The sequence below is a fragment of the Eleutherodactylus coqui genome, chromosome 1 (genome assembly GCF_035609145.1).
Source record: "Eleutherodactylus coqui strain aEleCoq1 chromosome 1, aEleCoq1.hap1, whole genome shotgun sequence".
NCBI classification, from domain to species: Eukaryota; Metazoa; Chordata; class Amphibia; order Anura; family Eleutherodactylidae; genus Eleutherodactylus; species Eleutherodactylus coqui.
Window position 1 is genome coordinate 214,360,050 of NC_089837.1, and position 14,592 is coordinate 214,374,641.

Sequence of the window (14,592 nt, forward strand, 5' to 3'; positions counted from 1 at the left end):
ACAAAACGGACTTGCGAACGGGCTCCCGGAACGGAACCCGTTCGCAAGTCGGGGACTATCTGTATTATCATAAATCCTTAGTTTCTACTGCATTAATTCCAATATGATTATTTGTACAGTGAGTTTTTTTAGTATCTGATTGGCATCTAATAATCCTGAAAGTCCGATAATCAAGTATTTAATTGTTATACAATGTGGAATTTTACAAGACCAGGAGTACAGGATTAAAGAGCGCCAAAATTGCAGTTTACAACCGAATCATCCATTTAGTTCTGTTTCCTTTGAACTAACAGCTTTGTTGCAACTGCATAACTGCCATCTGAGCTCCCATAATGCATTGCTTTTTGAAAAAAAAATAGAAGTCTGAATTTGAAATGTAGTTTTACCATGATCGTAGTGAACCATCGGGTAAGACTTTTCATACCTGCTTTAGTTCTTTCATGCCAGGTTTCCATTAACTATTAGAATGGTGTAGCAGGCATAAGATGTTCTCTCCACTTAAAAGCTCTGAGGCCCAGTGAGGCCTGTTGAGGTCTTGTATACATTCTGAATATAAATACAGAATAGCAATATATTCTCAAGACGATAAAACAAGCTTGTAAGTAGTAGAGCACAGCCGTTTTAATAATATATTACAGGTAACAAAAAGGCTTTGGAATTGCTTTTGTTTGGCACATAGACACAATCACTGTTATCAGATTTCTCAGGCATTGTGTCCACTACTTGCCCAAACAACACATGGGTGAAAAGAACTAGAGAAAAAACAAAAAAACAGTGCTCCATAGTGTAGACCTGTGATATTCAATATGAAAAAAGGGAATAATGGTACCTGAAAATAGAATGAAACAAGCTGAAAACTGTCCCAAAAGCAGCAGCCTACCCAGACAGGGCCTCCGTCTCATATGCAGAGAAGAGGATGTTTGGAAATGTGTATTTCCTCTTTTTATATTTTCATTTCTGTATTTGAGGTTTTACCACTGCTATTTTAGAATTATGGCCATTAACGTATTCATTCGGTAATTAATTAGGTTTTATGGGATTTTTACACTATTCATTTTCATTAAAGGGGTTGTCCCGCGCCGAAACGGGTTTTTTTTTTTTTCAACCCCCCCCCCCGTTCGGCGCGAGACAACCCCGATGCAGGGACCTAAAGAAAGCTTACCGGAGCGCTTACCTTAATCCCCGCGTTCCGGTGACTTCTATACTTACCGGTGAAGATGGCCGCCGGGATCCTCTTCCTCCGTGGACCGCAGCTCTTCTGTGCGGTCCATTGCCGATTCCAGCCTCCTGATTGGCTGGAATCGGCACGTGACGGGGCGGAGCTACACGGAGCTACACGGAGCCCCATAGAGAACAGGAGAAGACCCGGACTGCGCAAGCGCGGCTAATTTGGTCATCGGAGGGCGAAAATTAGTCGGCACCATGGAGACAAGGACGCCAGCAACAGAGCAGGTAAGTATAAAACTTTTTATAACTTCTGTATGGCTCATAATTAATGCACAATGTATATTACAAAGTGCATTATTATGGCCATACAGAAGTGTATAGACCCACTTGCTGCCGCGGGACAACCCCTTTAATTCATATTTTTTATTATCTCCCTTCGTATGATCCTCATTGTCCAATTACTACCCCTGCAGCCGGGAAAATGGTTGCCCCCTGCTGCTATCAGTTTCCAATTAATGTTGCTTGTTGTTAATGGCTCTAATTTTTCTACACTTCTATCTCTTTTCCTTCCTTCTGTTTTTCTTTCATATATTACTGGTGATGTAACTTTCCGGCAGATAGTTTGTGGAATACTTTCTTGTCATGATTGTTCCATGCATTATATTTTGGTTTCTTTTTAATTGAACTATATTAAAAGGTAAGTTAAAGGTGCGGGACGGTCATCTAACATGATCACATGACTGCCATAATGTCACCCACTCTCTGCCCCTGTTTATTTAAATGTGTCTATCATTTTACATTATAATAAAGGCCAGAAAAAAGGCACTGGTACCCTGCTGAAACACATTGACAGAACTTTGTTCTCCTGCCTATTTTCTTCTGTCTAGTGTGCCCATTACCCCTTGTTTCTCCTGTTCTCTTCATGGGTGAAAAGAGAGGCCGGACAGAACTTTAACAGCATTATTTAAGTTGTATTTTATTTTTTTTACACCTCACCTGATCATATGCCCAATAACTGACAACTCTGGTAGTAGCGTATCTCTGAGGCTTCATTCATGCGAGCGTATATCGGATGCGTTTTCACAGCCAGCCGACATACGCTGCCCATCTGATGCAATGGTTTCCAATGCCTCGGTTCTGATGGCCGTTTTTGCGGTACGTAAAAATGGCTGGCCAAAAAAGATTGTGCATACAGTGCGCATTCTGGCCAGCCATTTTTATGCCGGCCCGAAAAGATAGCTTTGGAACTATCTTCTGGTCGAAATACAGCAGTCAATCTCATGGACTACTATGGGAGCTGCCAAAAAAGGGAGCTGGCAGGGAGTTTAGCAGCATCTCTGCTAAAATCCCTTCCCCTTTCCTCCCCTTCTCCCCCCTTTACCGACTGTTGGCAAAGGGAAGGGGTGGGACGGGGCGTGAGATTAGCACACTAGCACCTGCCCCATCACATTGCAGAGAGATGGAAAGTGGCGGAGAGAGAGCGGGAGTTTAGAAAACTATGTCCCGTCCCCTCCCATTGCAGATAGCCAGCAAGGGACGGTGAGGGGAAGGGAGCTCTCCCTTCTGCCCGACCGTATTCCGGGTGAAATATATACACTCAGCACTCGGCCATCTGAATGGGCGCATAAACAGAAGATGCAGCCGTGACTTGGTCATGGCTGCCTTTCATTCATGCGACCTTGGTCGCGCTGTGGCCGTGATACTGCTCGCCAAAAATCGCAACGCCTGAGAAAAAGATAGGGCCTGTTGAAATCCAACATTTCCAATTATTAATTCACCCATTGAGCTGCCCCATACAAATTAGGTTGACAGCTAATCCTTATGATTTTAAGGATTTAGTCGAATAAGGGCTCCTGTCTACGGGCGAATTTTCACTGCGTTCCCCGCAGCAATAATCTGGCTGCAGGGAACACAGTGTACACTTTCCATAGCGTTGCTATGGAAAGCGCAGCCCCCCTGTCCACGAGCGGAAAATCATAGCGATTCTCCGCTCGCGCACGGCAATTCGCAGCATGCTGCAAATTGCCACGATTCTCCGCGGTGAGCCTATCTGTCAGATCCGTCTGCCGGCTCCTACTCCTGGAGAACCGCCACAGGATTTTGCAACGCCTGTGGACAGGCAGCCTTAAAAGGGTAAAAACGACACTGTTTAAACAATGCCAAACTAGTATAACAACAGAAATAAAAGTGCCGTGTACACTAGCAAGTCAATGCTGTCATAACCTGTTTGTTAATGCATAACCTTTAATATCCACATACAAAACATCAACGGTTCCGGATGTAGAAAGACTTCAAGAGCTGGTCCAAAGGTTAAATGGGCGCTGTACTTTCAATAAACTTGAATAAATCAGTACAAGCTTAGAAACTTTGTAATACACTACATCTTAGAGAAACATGATTCTTTCCCCACGAATTAGGCTCCCTTGCAGATTTTCCCACTCACTCTGATTTCACTGCTAAATCCATTTTGAGAAATGAGTCCGAATTTCAGCTCACTAAGAGATTATATTACTTGCTGCTTCTGTAATTCTATGGAGAGGGGAGGAGGAGGGAGCAGGAGTCAAATAAGAGAGAAACAGAGAAACACATGGATGGTGTTGCAGCTAAGGCTTCATTCACATTTCTGTTCTTCATTTCCATTGCTCTGCAATATGACCAGAACAATGAAAGTGATGTTTGTGCCAGATCCCTCATATGTAAATAGCAACAGACACAACAGCAGACCTCACTAACTATAATGGTGTGTGCTGTGTTTCTCTCAAGTTCTCCAGAATGTCACTGGACTACATAGCACAGCATGATGCTCTACTTTGTCCAGCATCTTTGATTGGGGCTGCTAAAGGAATCTCTGATGCAGATGTGAATGCACACGACCAGGCCAGATTCCGTATGCGGGAGCCCGTAGTGGAATCCAACCCTGTGCCCAACCAGTGACTCCATGTACCTGTCTATTCTTGAATTCTTCTGTACTGTGGATGGTGCGGCCGTCGAGCTGTCGGACATGCACAGTACAGATTTTCGCTTAGCGATGGCGCGGGTCCCGAAACCTTTCTGCAATGTTAATTTCAGGAGGGCTATGGGTCAGATGGCTTCCATTAACTTCACTGTAAGCCGTCTGTGCAAACACTACACAAAAATAGAGCGTCCTGCGATTTTTCCTCCGCGAGCGGAAAATCGTATTTGGCTTCCGCTTGTGTGCAGGAAGAAGTAATTTGCTATTTCATTCTAGAGATGTTATTTGCTGCGGAATCCGGAGACGGATGCCCGCTCCGGATTCCGCAATGCAAATATGCCCGTATGCAGCCGGCCTTATTGTCTCACATCTACTTGAATCACATCTACACTGCTCAGTACCTCTTTATAATGTCCTCCATGCTACTGCTTTTTCACTGTATATGAGAATTAGTGATAGGGAAGTAGGATCTCTTCTTTGTGTGTGCACTGTATGGCAGACATAATAGCAGTTAGTCTATAGCCACTAGATCAGCAAAAATAAAGAATTAGAGCTAGAGCCTGCAGAGAGAAAAATGCAATATAACAAGTCATTTAATGTCCAGAAACAGTGCTACTCCGCATGGACATGATTGCTTATTCTGAACAGTTATCTGAAACAACAGGTACACTTCAGTGGCTAAGGACGTATTTGATAAGTCCTTGTTTTAAACACATATCTCAGTTTTTATTCCATATAGAGTGTTGGTTTTTGGGTTCCCCCTGTGAAACTTCTCTTTATAACTGCAGTTTGTCTATAACGTTTAACTGCATCCCTGACCCAAGGGGTTTGCAGAACAACTTATAAAACGGCAGAATTAAACACCCTGTCTCAGCTCTATGTATGCTAGGGTATTATTGTATCTTGACGCCACCGGAAGCTAGTGGTTTGACAGGAGGAACACCCCTGACACATCCCTAGCTCCCGATAGGGCCAAGGGTGTAAGGTCCTAGTTACAGAGTGTCTTCTTAAGCGTACATTATGAGCTGTAAATGCTGCCATGTTACCGATTCAGTACAGCGTCCCGGCAACCGACGCAGCCTCTGTGCTCCCTGATGGGCGCTCCCCCACTCACCACTACCAGTGTTGCCACTGGCTGCGCATGTGGTCCACGCCAGGACAGCTGGCCAGCCAGCGCCTCTCTGCTGCGTCTCGGCAGCCGGCTGTTAGCTGCGTTCCGCCCTCCCCCTCTGTGCTCCATGATGACCGCCTACTGCTCCTAATGCTGCGGCAGTCCCCACTTTTGGTCTGCAGCTTGGAATCCTTATTGGCCTTCCAGGACCTACAGGCCAACCAGATGTGTAGCCAATCACATTCAGGGGGCGTCACCCCCCTCTGTCAATCTTGGCTGCAACAGGACTTCCTGGCGGCGTCAAGATACAATAATACTGTATGGTAGTACGCCTCTATGTAATCCAGTCACTAAATAATAGTCAGATACCAGCTGTACACAGTGATAGTGACTACAGTGCAGTAACCTCTGGTGATTGCACTAATAATATCTTCTCCGATGAGCATTATTCACTTTCAGTTTTCTTCTCGGTCCGGTCCTAGACCACCATGAATATTTCAGACATGACTTATCTCTGTACTGTAACTCCCCATTGTCCTTTTTATGTTTACCTCTTTCAGTGCTTCCTACTCAGGAATAGTGTCCCCCTTTATGCCACATTGGTGCCCCCTTTGTGCTCCTAATACAGTAAAAATCCCCTTATTCCTGTCCCCCTAATAATGCATACTGTGTGCCCCACAGGTGTATTGCCTTTCTTTGTCCCTCCTAACAGTAATAATCCCCTTTTGTTCCCCCCAGTCTCTCTGTGCCCATGTGCATTGTTATCTTCTGACAGCATAGTTAGTTGTTTAATGATCTCCTTCCTTCCAATACACAGCTGTGGATGTGTGTATATGGTCAATCCTCCTCCTCTTTGTCCTCCACTTCAGCACCTCAGACAAGGACGGACAAGCCCTCATTCATCTGCTGATCTCATCAATTGGTGCTCTTTTACTTTAGCTAATTGCTCCATCTAAAAGGACCCTTGCTTCACACAGTTTTTTTTGTGATTTTTTTAGGTTGGTATATTCAGTGAGAAAAAAAGGTAGATAAAACCAAACTTTATTGGGAAAGTTTAAAAATAGAGCACACAAGCCGAGTGTATATATATTAGTACACAGGGGCGTAACTAAAGGCTCAGGGGCCCTGATGCAAAAGGTGAGCAGCCCCCCCCCCCCTCTATCTGTATCTGTACCCGTACCCATACCTAAACCATGCTGCACAGAGGCATAACTTGAAGCTTCTGGGCCCCAATGCAAAACCTGTAACAGGGCCCCCAACTATAATGCTTTACTCATAGTATTGGGTTCCCTATATGGAGAAGAGAGGCCTTATGGGCCCCCTAAGGCTCCTGGGCCCGGGTGCAACCGCATCCCCTGCACCCTCTATAGTTATGCCCCTGTTAGTACATATAACAATGACAAGAACACAAAGACCTACACCCACAAAATGGACAAATGGTGGGTGGAGGAAAATGCAAAAATCAAGACTCTTTTGAATATGCTCAGCACACTTCTACCCTGTTGGGTTTCATTAGGGGTATCATAAAGAGTTCAAACGGGTAATAACCTACACCAGCAGTAGACAGTGAATTATGCTCACAAGACTAGTAATGACCTACACCAGCAGTAAACAGCGAGTAATGCTCTAAAATTGGGCAAAAAATTGGAGCATAAAAATCAAAAGCTCCCAAAATTGCACCTGACAAACTTATAACAGTCCAGGGTGTAATTAAAGAATGATCTTGCATAATATGCAATAGACCTTATATAACAGTATAGTGTAAGATGAAGAAATCTACAGCACTGCCTTTATATATAAGACTGTTATAAATTTGTCATGTATTATTTTGATACATGGGAGCTTTTGATCTTTATGCTCCATTTTGTCCCCTATTTTGAAGCATTATTCGTTATTGCTATGCCACTTATTGGAAGTCCTTGTACAATTTTTGGGTCAGACAAAAATTTCCTGTGTACTATAACTTCTAGAATGCTTTCACCAAAAACTTGTATTTAGTGAGTCTCCATATAGGAAAGTAGAAAGAAAACACAATCTTTAGCCACAGAGATCTTACAGTTAGATAAAACAGGTTATTCATAAATTGCTTCATAAATTGCTTCATAAAAGCAGAACTAATTTCATTAAAACTCTCATTGCTACAGGCACTTGATGTCAGCCATGTATTGTATGACATCGAGTATCAGTGCATTCACTGCTTGATTTGGAAGCATCCATTGAAATGCTCAAATTCTCATGCATAGTGCCTGCAATATAAAGCACTTGAGGACAATCCCTGATTTATTTATATTTATACTCATGTATGAAAATGGATACAAAGGTGTATTCAGTTCTATAGGAAACAGTCTGCTTAGTGGAGCTTGCTACAGATAAGCTGTAGTAGCTCTCAGAAGACAGATCTTGGGTGCAGAGGTAACAGTCACAGCAAACCCGTAAGTGCTGTATACTGTTTATGTAGTTAAAAGTGATGGAAACTTTGATGGATGCTCTGTAACCTTGCGTGAACAGAGCCTAAGGCCCCCTGTCCACGGCCCCCTGTCCATAGCATTGCTATGGAAAGCGGCGGCCCCCTTTCTACGAGCGGAGAATCATTGCGATTCATCGCTCACGATTCTCCGTGGTCAGCCTATCTATTAGATTAGGCTGACCGGCAGAGATTCGTTTGCGTCTCCTGCTCCTGGGCGCCTAAGGCTGGCTGTCTACAGCGAGTTATCATTGCGAGATCTACGGAGATAAATCGCCCTTGGACCTCGCAGGACACGCTTTCCATAGGCTTACTATGGAAAGCGCAGCCCGGTGTCCACGAGCGGAGAATCATAGCGATTCACCGCTCGCGGGATTCAAATCGTGGCATGCTGCGATTTTCCGCAGTGAGCCTATCTATTAGATCAGGCTGATTGCGGAGAACTGTCAGTTCTCCCCCCTGCTCCGCCGCAGCGGAATATCTCTACCGATATTCTCCCTCGGTAGTCAACAGGCAGCCAGATGGCTCCATATACAGTAGGGTTTTTTTGTGAGTATATTTCCTCCTATTTACTCTGGTTGTTCTATATCTACTGCATTTTAATATTCATTTTTTTTATTTCTACTATTTTAGGTTGAAAAAACGAAAGACTGTAAAACAAAACCCAGAGCTGGCATCCAGTAATTCACATGCTGACTCTGCACTCAGCAAAGATGGGAGCTTGAAGGTGATCCTTGGACAAGTCCCTGAGAAGGCTCTTAGTCTTGATGAAGAAAAGAAAAAGAAAAGAGGTCAAGGGAAACAGCTTCGTCGTAGTGAGAATAAAAGACACAGCACAGGTATGAAAGACCATGGACACACATGTATATTTTTTAACACATTTTAATAAGCCTAGTATTTAAATGCTGTAAATTGATTAGCTCATGTGTCCCCTTAACCTCTCCCCCATACAACCACTACCCCTACAGTTTAGGACCAGCTCTGTTCGTTCTGCAGTAAAAGGGAATTACAGTTTTGAGTGAACAGAGCGTGTTCTACTTTTAACATCTGTAACTTTGGTTTAATAAGGGCTGCCAACATGCTTTTGGTGTCAAAACTAAGATTAAAAGCATGTTGATAGCCCTTACAGAACAAGAGCTACAGTTGTTTGAAGTGGAGTCAGGAATACTGAATTTACAGCTGTGACTCTGCAGTCAGTGGTATAGAGGAGAGAGGGAGTAGAAGGGGGACCAGCAGGCAGCAGGGAAGATCTGTGATCCCCCTGTATATCTCCCTGTCCATTTTGGTTCATGTTACGCCCCCCTCACCCACCCCCATCAATGAGAGAATATATTTGCTCTCTGATTGTCATATATGGGTTTTTTCTCCCAGAAAAAGAGTTAAATGATAAGGACTTTAACTCTACAGATGCTGAAGTCATTGCTGACCATTGCATCTAAGTGTTTTTACAAAAAAAATATATAAAAACTTTTTTCACCTTGCACAAGGCTTTAATTAATGAAAAAATAAAAACAAAAAATACTACACATAATTGGTATTGCCACATCCATAACAACCTGTCCAGCAAAATAAATTCCATTTAAAAAAATAAAAATTAAATCCCATTTTCTGGTTATTTTACTTTCCAAAAACAGAAATAGAAAATTATTAAAATGTTGTATATACACCTCAAAATGGTAACAATAAAAACTACAAGTTGTCTCACAAAAAAACAAGCCAACATACAGCTTTATGGACTGAAAAATAAAAATGTTCTGGTCCTGGATTTCAGTACCACATAAAGGGTCTTTTGTAAAAAAGAAAAAAGGAAGGGGGGGGGGGATTTATTGAGCAAAAACTAGTAAAACAGAATAAAATGTCTAGAAATTTGATTTTGTCATAATTGTCCTGACTCGTAGAATAAAGTTAACATAACATTTATAACACATAGTGAACGCCATAAAACAAATCCCAAAAGACAGTGGTGGAATTGCTTTTTTTCCATTGCTTCAGGAAAAAAAATTGACTAAAAGTTGTTCAATATGTGCCTAAAATTGTTTCCTGTAAAATCTAGAACTCATCCTGCAAATACAAGTTATCCTACAGCTACATTGCTAAAAAAAATAAGAAAGTTGTGACTCCTGGAATACAAAAGGGAATACTGTTTACTGGCTCTTAATGCCGAAATAAATTTAATATGAACTAAGGCCTCCCTCACACAGGCATTAACAGAAACAAAGCGTTTTTTAACACTACGTTTACTGCAGTTTCAGCAGAGCTGGCATGGATTTTGCCAGCGTTTGGCTGTGTTTTCAGCACAGCCAAGAAAACGCAGCCAAGAAAGCTGAAAAAAAAAATACTCACCTAGCAGGTGCCTTTTGGGTCCTTGCCGCTGTTCTTCAGAGAACCTGACAGGCTGCCGGGTACTTGTCAGTGCTGATAGACCATCTATTGCTGGTGACTGCCTCCAGCAATAGATTGCTCTGATTGTCTGAGTTGGCGCTCATGAACCAATCAGACCCGGCGCTTGATGAATCAATCACAGCCATTCAATGATGTAATTCAAATAAATGGCCGTGATTGGTGCTTCGAGTGCTGGCTCTGATTGGCTGAGTGCGTTTTCTTGCCTGTGTGAAGGCAGCCTCAGGGTACGTCCCCACGTAGCAGAAATACTGTGGAATTTCCTCAGTGGAAAATTCTGCAACATTTCTGCATAGAAAACAGCATTTTAATCTGCACCAACGGTATCAGCTGCGTATCTGCAGTTGATGTTATCAGCTAAAACACTCCCCTCACCTGAAAATACATCGTGCCCCGTCATATGTCACCTGGCAGACTCTAATGAGTCGCTGGTCAGGTGATGCCCCCTCCCAGTCACCTGACCAGCAGCTCGGCGCTCACTAAAGCTCACATGTGTGCTCATGGGTGACGTGACGGGATGCGTTATATTGGGAGTTGCGAGGGAAGACTGTAGCTGTTAAAATCAACTGCGGATTTTTTTATATGCAAGTGGTGCAGGATTTACTGTGGAATCTTCCTTTGTGGCAGCATTTCCGCTACATATGATAGTACCCATGAAACAAGGCTGATATCGTTCCTGGAAACACGTGCCACAAAACCCCTTCATAACTTCTGGGAAGTAGCGATCCTCTGGTGCGGCTTTTAGAACCGGCAGGTGTTTCCAATTGTTTTCAATGAGTGACCCCGCCTTGCACTCGCGTGCATCTTGCATGCCCTGCACTGTTTTTTTCCGGCCCTATTGAAAACAATGGGTGAGGCATTCTGAGGGGACACCCAAACATAGGACATGCCGCGATTTTTTTCCTGCAAAACGCAAAGTTTGAACTGCCGTCGAAATGGGCAATCTACCCCTCGTTCAAGCGCAACAACGCTCTGTGCTAACGAGCGTAGTTGCGCCTATGGCAGTGTGAACGAGCCCCCATTCTGCAAAAACGCTGTGCTCATAAATGCGCAAACACGCAAATCCCTATGTGAAGGGGGCCTAACAGAGGGTGTATAGATTAGTAGAGTAATGGCTCTTTCACACGACCATATATCGGCCGCGCTTTTACAGCTGGCCGATATACACTGCCCATCTGATGCATTGGTTTACAATATGTTATAAAGAACTTGAAACATGTAAGCGCAAAAAAACGTTTTTTGGAAGATGTTTTATCCATGACGTCAAAATAAAATACTATTTTTATCCTGGTATCCATGGAAGTGACGGAGGTTTTTGTTTTTCCATCAGTTCAGATGCGGCGTAAAAAAGTCCAGCCGGCAAAGATAGTGCATACAGTCCGCATTCCGGTCGGGCGTTTTTATGTTGACCAGAAAAGATAGTTCAGGAACTATCTTCTGGCCAGAATACGGCGGGTTCCATAGACTCCTATGGGAGCCTATGGGAGCTGCAGGAAAAGGGAGGTGGGAGGGAGTTTAGCAGCATATCTGCTAAACTCCCACCCCTTCCCTCCTCCTCTCTGCCCCTTGCCAGCTGTTTGCAATGGGAGGGAGTGCGAGCTAGTTGCTAAGCCCCTCCCATTCCTGGCACCCAACAAGGGGCAGAAAGGGGGCGGGAGCTTAGCATACTAGTTCCCACCCCATTCTGTCCCCTCCCCTTGCTGACAGCCGGCGAGGGGGCGGAAAAGGGGAGGCAGTTTAGCAGGGTTTAATTGTCTTCCCCTGCTCGAAGGTATCCTGGGCCGTCTGAACGGGCACACAATTCAATGAATGTCTGCGTGCTGCCTCTGATTGGCTGAGCGCTCAGCTAATCAGACACAGCCGTTTCAGGAGGCGGGAATTTTAAATCCCTGTCGGCTGAAAGAGCTTCAGTACAGTGCAGGGGAGCCACATGGTTAGACGTGCCGAGCCCGACAGTAGTGGAGAAATGAGTATATATGTTTTTTTACACAAGCTAGGGATGATTTCCTGCAGTGGTTGCCGGCATCCCATTGCTTTCAGTGGGAGAACATTGCTATCCTTTGCCACAGCTGTTGGGCAAGGGGGTTCTTTACAGTGCTGTCACAGTGTTCACTGATAAGGGTACCTCCCCGCGGGGAATATTTAAGTGCAACACGGACCTTCCCGGCGCGCAGATGTACTATCTTTTACAGGTGCGCGAATTCGCACGCCTGCAAAAGACAGACATGTGAACACTCCAATGGGAACCAATGGTTCTAATAGAACGCGTTTTTTGTGCGCACATAGGTGCGCGCAAAAAAATGCTCATGTGAACAAGGCTTTAGGGCTCATTTACACGAACGTAATTTCACCCCCTATAATCCGCGCAATGTATGTGAGTGTAATACGCAGTGAATCGAGTCAATGAAACTACAACTGATTTTCATTGATGTATTCACACTAGTGTTTTTTTATTGCGTATAATACACACGTCAAAAAAATGCAGCATGTTCTATTGCGACATATATTACGCACAATAGAGCCCGTTGTTCTCTACGGGTGTGTAATAAACGCTGCACATATGTAATTATATTGCCCATGTGTGGGGTTTAATACGCCACGCCGCTAAAAGAGAAAGTGGGTAATTTAACAAAAAAAAGAACTAATTACACTGTGCATGACAGCATGCGTATGTAAACAATGTTTGAGTGACTCCAGTCCATAGGACAGCTGTCATGCACTTCTGCGACTGACAGTCGTCCCATAAAAAGGGACCTTAAGGGCCTTGACAAACGGATGCTTGCGTCAATATGCTCACCGCTACGGAGTGTATTTGTGCATGAACCAGTCAAAAACCTTTTTTTAATCGTTCAAACTTTGTGCTATTGCGCGCACAAAAAAACAAAACAGTAGAATAGGGCAGGACCTATGTGCGAGCAAAGATGCAAAGAGGTCACAACTCGATTATTCAATGCTAATTGCAAAAGTAACTTATGTAATGTAAGATCCCGGTGTCCTACAAGCGTGAAATTTGGCGCAAGCATTCTTTAGCTCCTAAGTGGGGAAAGTGGGAGGGGCGGCACATTCTGCACAGGAACATTGGTACATGCAGCCTGAGGAGAATCTAACTCTCCTCTATGTGTATACTTATGTTATTCCTTGGTTTCTCTACAGTAACCTTGACTTCATAAAATTTTCCATGCAAACAACACGTAAACACCTGTATCAAATTAACTCGGGCAAAGCTGGGTATATCAGCTAGTCACTACTATATCCCATGGCCCATATGCAACCTGATCTGCTTAGATATCTTTTTCCTCTGTTATGTTCTTAACTACCGGTAGCTATGTTTATCGCATCACTCTGCACTTTTTATCCATATTGGCTCCAATACTGGCTTGGTGATAGGTTCATGCAGCGTTATTCATATGTCCTTTGCCTCTTGTACCTATTTTGTCACTCCATAGATTGTAAGCTCTTCTAGACAGGGACTTTACTCCTTTTGTCTTATTGTTTGTACATTCATTTTATTTGTCATTTTAAATATATATATATATATATATATATATATATATATATATATATATATATATTCTGTATTTTTCAATTTAATTGGGTGGGGGAAAGGGTTACAACAAAAAAGAAGTACATCGGTTGTCATTTTTACCTTGTTGTTACTTAAAACTTTGCGCACTGCAGTAGAATTAGAAATAATTGTACTGCATTATTATCTATGTTATGAGGAATACAGAAACAGCTTCCATGTTCAGGAGCATTGTGTGCACATTGTTAGGAATCAGTAAGGTAGGTGGCATCAGAGTGCCAGGGAAATTCCAAGTTTTACTATTTACACAGTGAGCTATCTCTGATCCCATTCTGATGTGCCAGGACTGTCTACATGGAATGATTTTGTCACAGGTGCAGCCGACGTCCGAATAGTTTATTATTTGAACAGTTGTCATATTTTTACATTAACATACAGAATTACTACATTTTTAGTCAAATAGATGTTTCCATTGCAGTAAAATTGTGCATTTTGGTTACATAAGCTTCCAATGGATGAGGGTCATAGTAACCTAGTATGTAAGGCTGAAATAAGACGTAACCCCCAGTTCAGCCTATTACCCCCAATGTTGATCCAGAGGAAAGAAAATTAAAAATTTGATGAGGTAGAAGCCAATTTTACCCCATGTAAGGGAAAAAAATTCCTTCCTGACTCAAATCTGGCAATCGCAAAAATTCATTGATCAGCAACCCTTCTGCAGTTATTAATGATCATAACATGTAATATTGTTACACTCAAGAAATAAGTCCTCAGGCAGAGAATTCCGTAGTCCCACTGCTCTAACAGTAAAGAACTCCATATCAGCATGAGTTTGAGAAAAGTTACGTAAAAATGAGATTGCCTGGTCTGCGTGAGAATGCGTGTAAGTCGGTATCTCCCTCTGTGAATCCTTACATGCTGCGATCTACATAGATTGCGGAAGGGACGGGGTTAACAGCGGGGGTCGCTATCCT

General features: G+C 43.3%; 1 protein-coding gene across 3 annotated transcripts in view; it reads left to right on the forward strand.

The window, feature by feature from the left end:
* Window positions 1-14,592, forward strand: part of NCOA7 (nuclear receptor coactivator 7) — a 159,626-nt gene that overhangs the window by 55,796 nt on the left and 89,238 nt on the right. For all 3 annotated transcript variants that reach the window (XM_066605512.1, XM_066605511.1, XM_066605516.1), the window contains exon 3: window positions 8,329-8,534. In XM_066605512.1, the coding sequence (XP_066461609.1) occupies window positions 8,329-8,534 (206 nt within the window). The remainder of the gene's footprint in view (window positions 1-8,328; window positions 8,535-14,592) is intronic.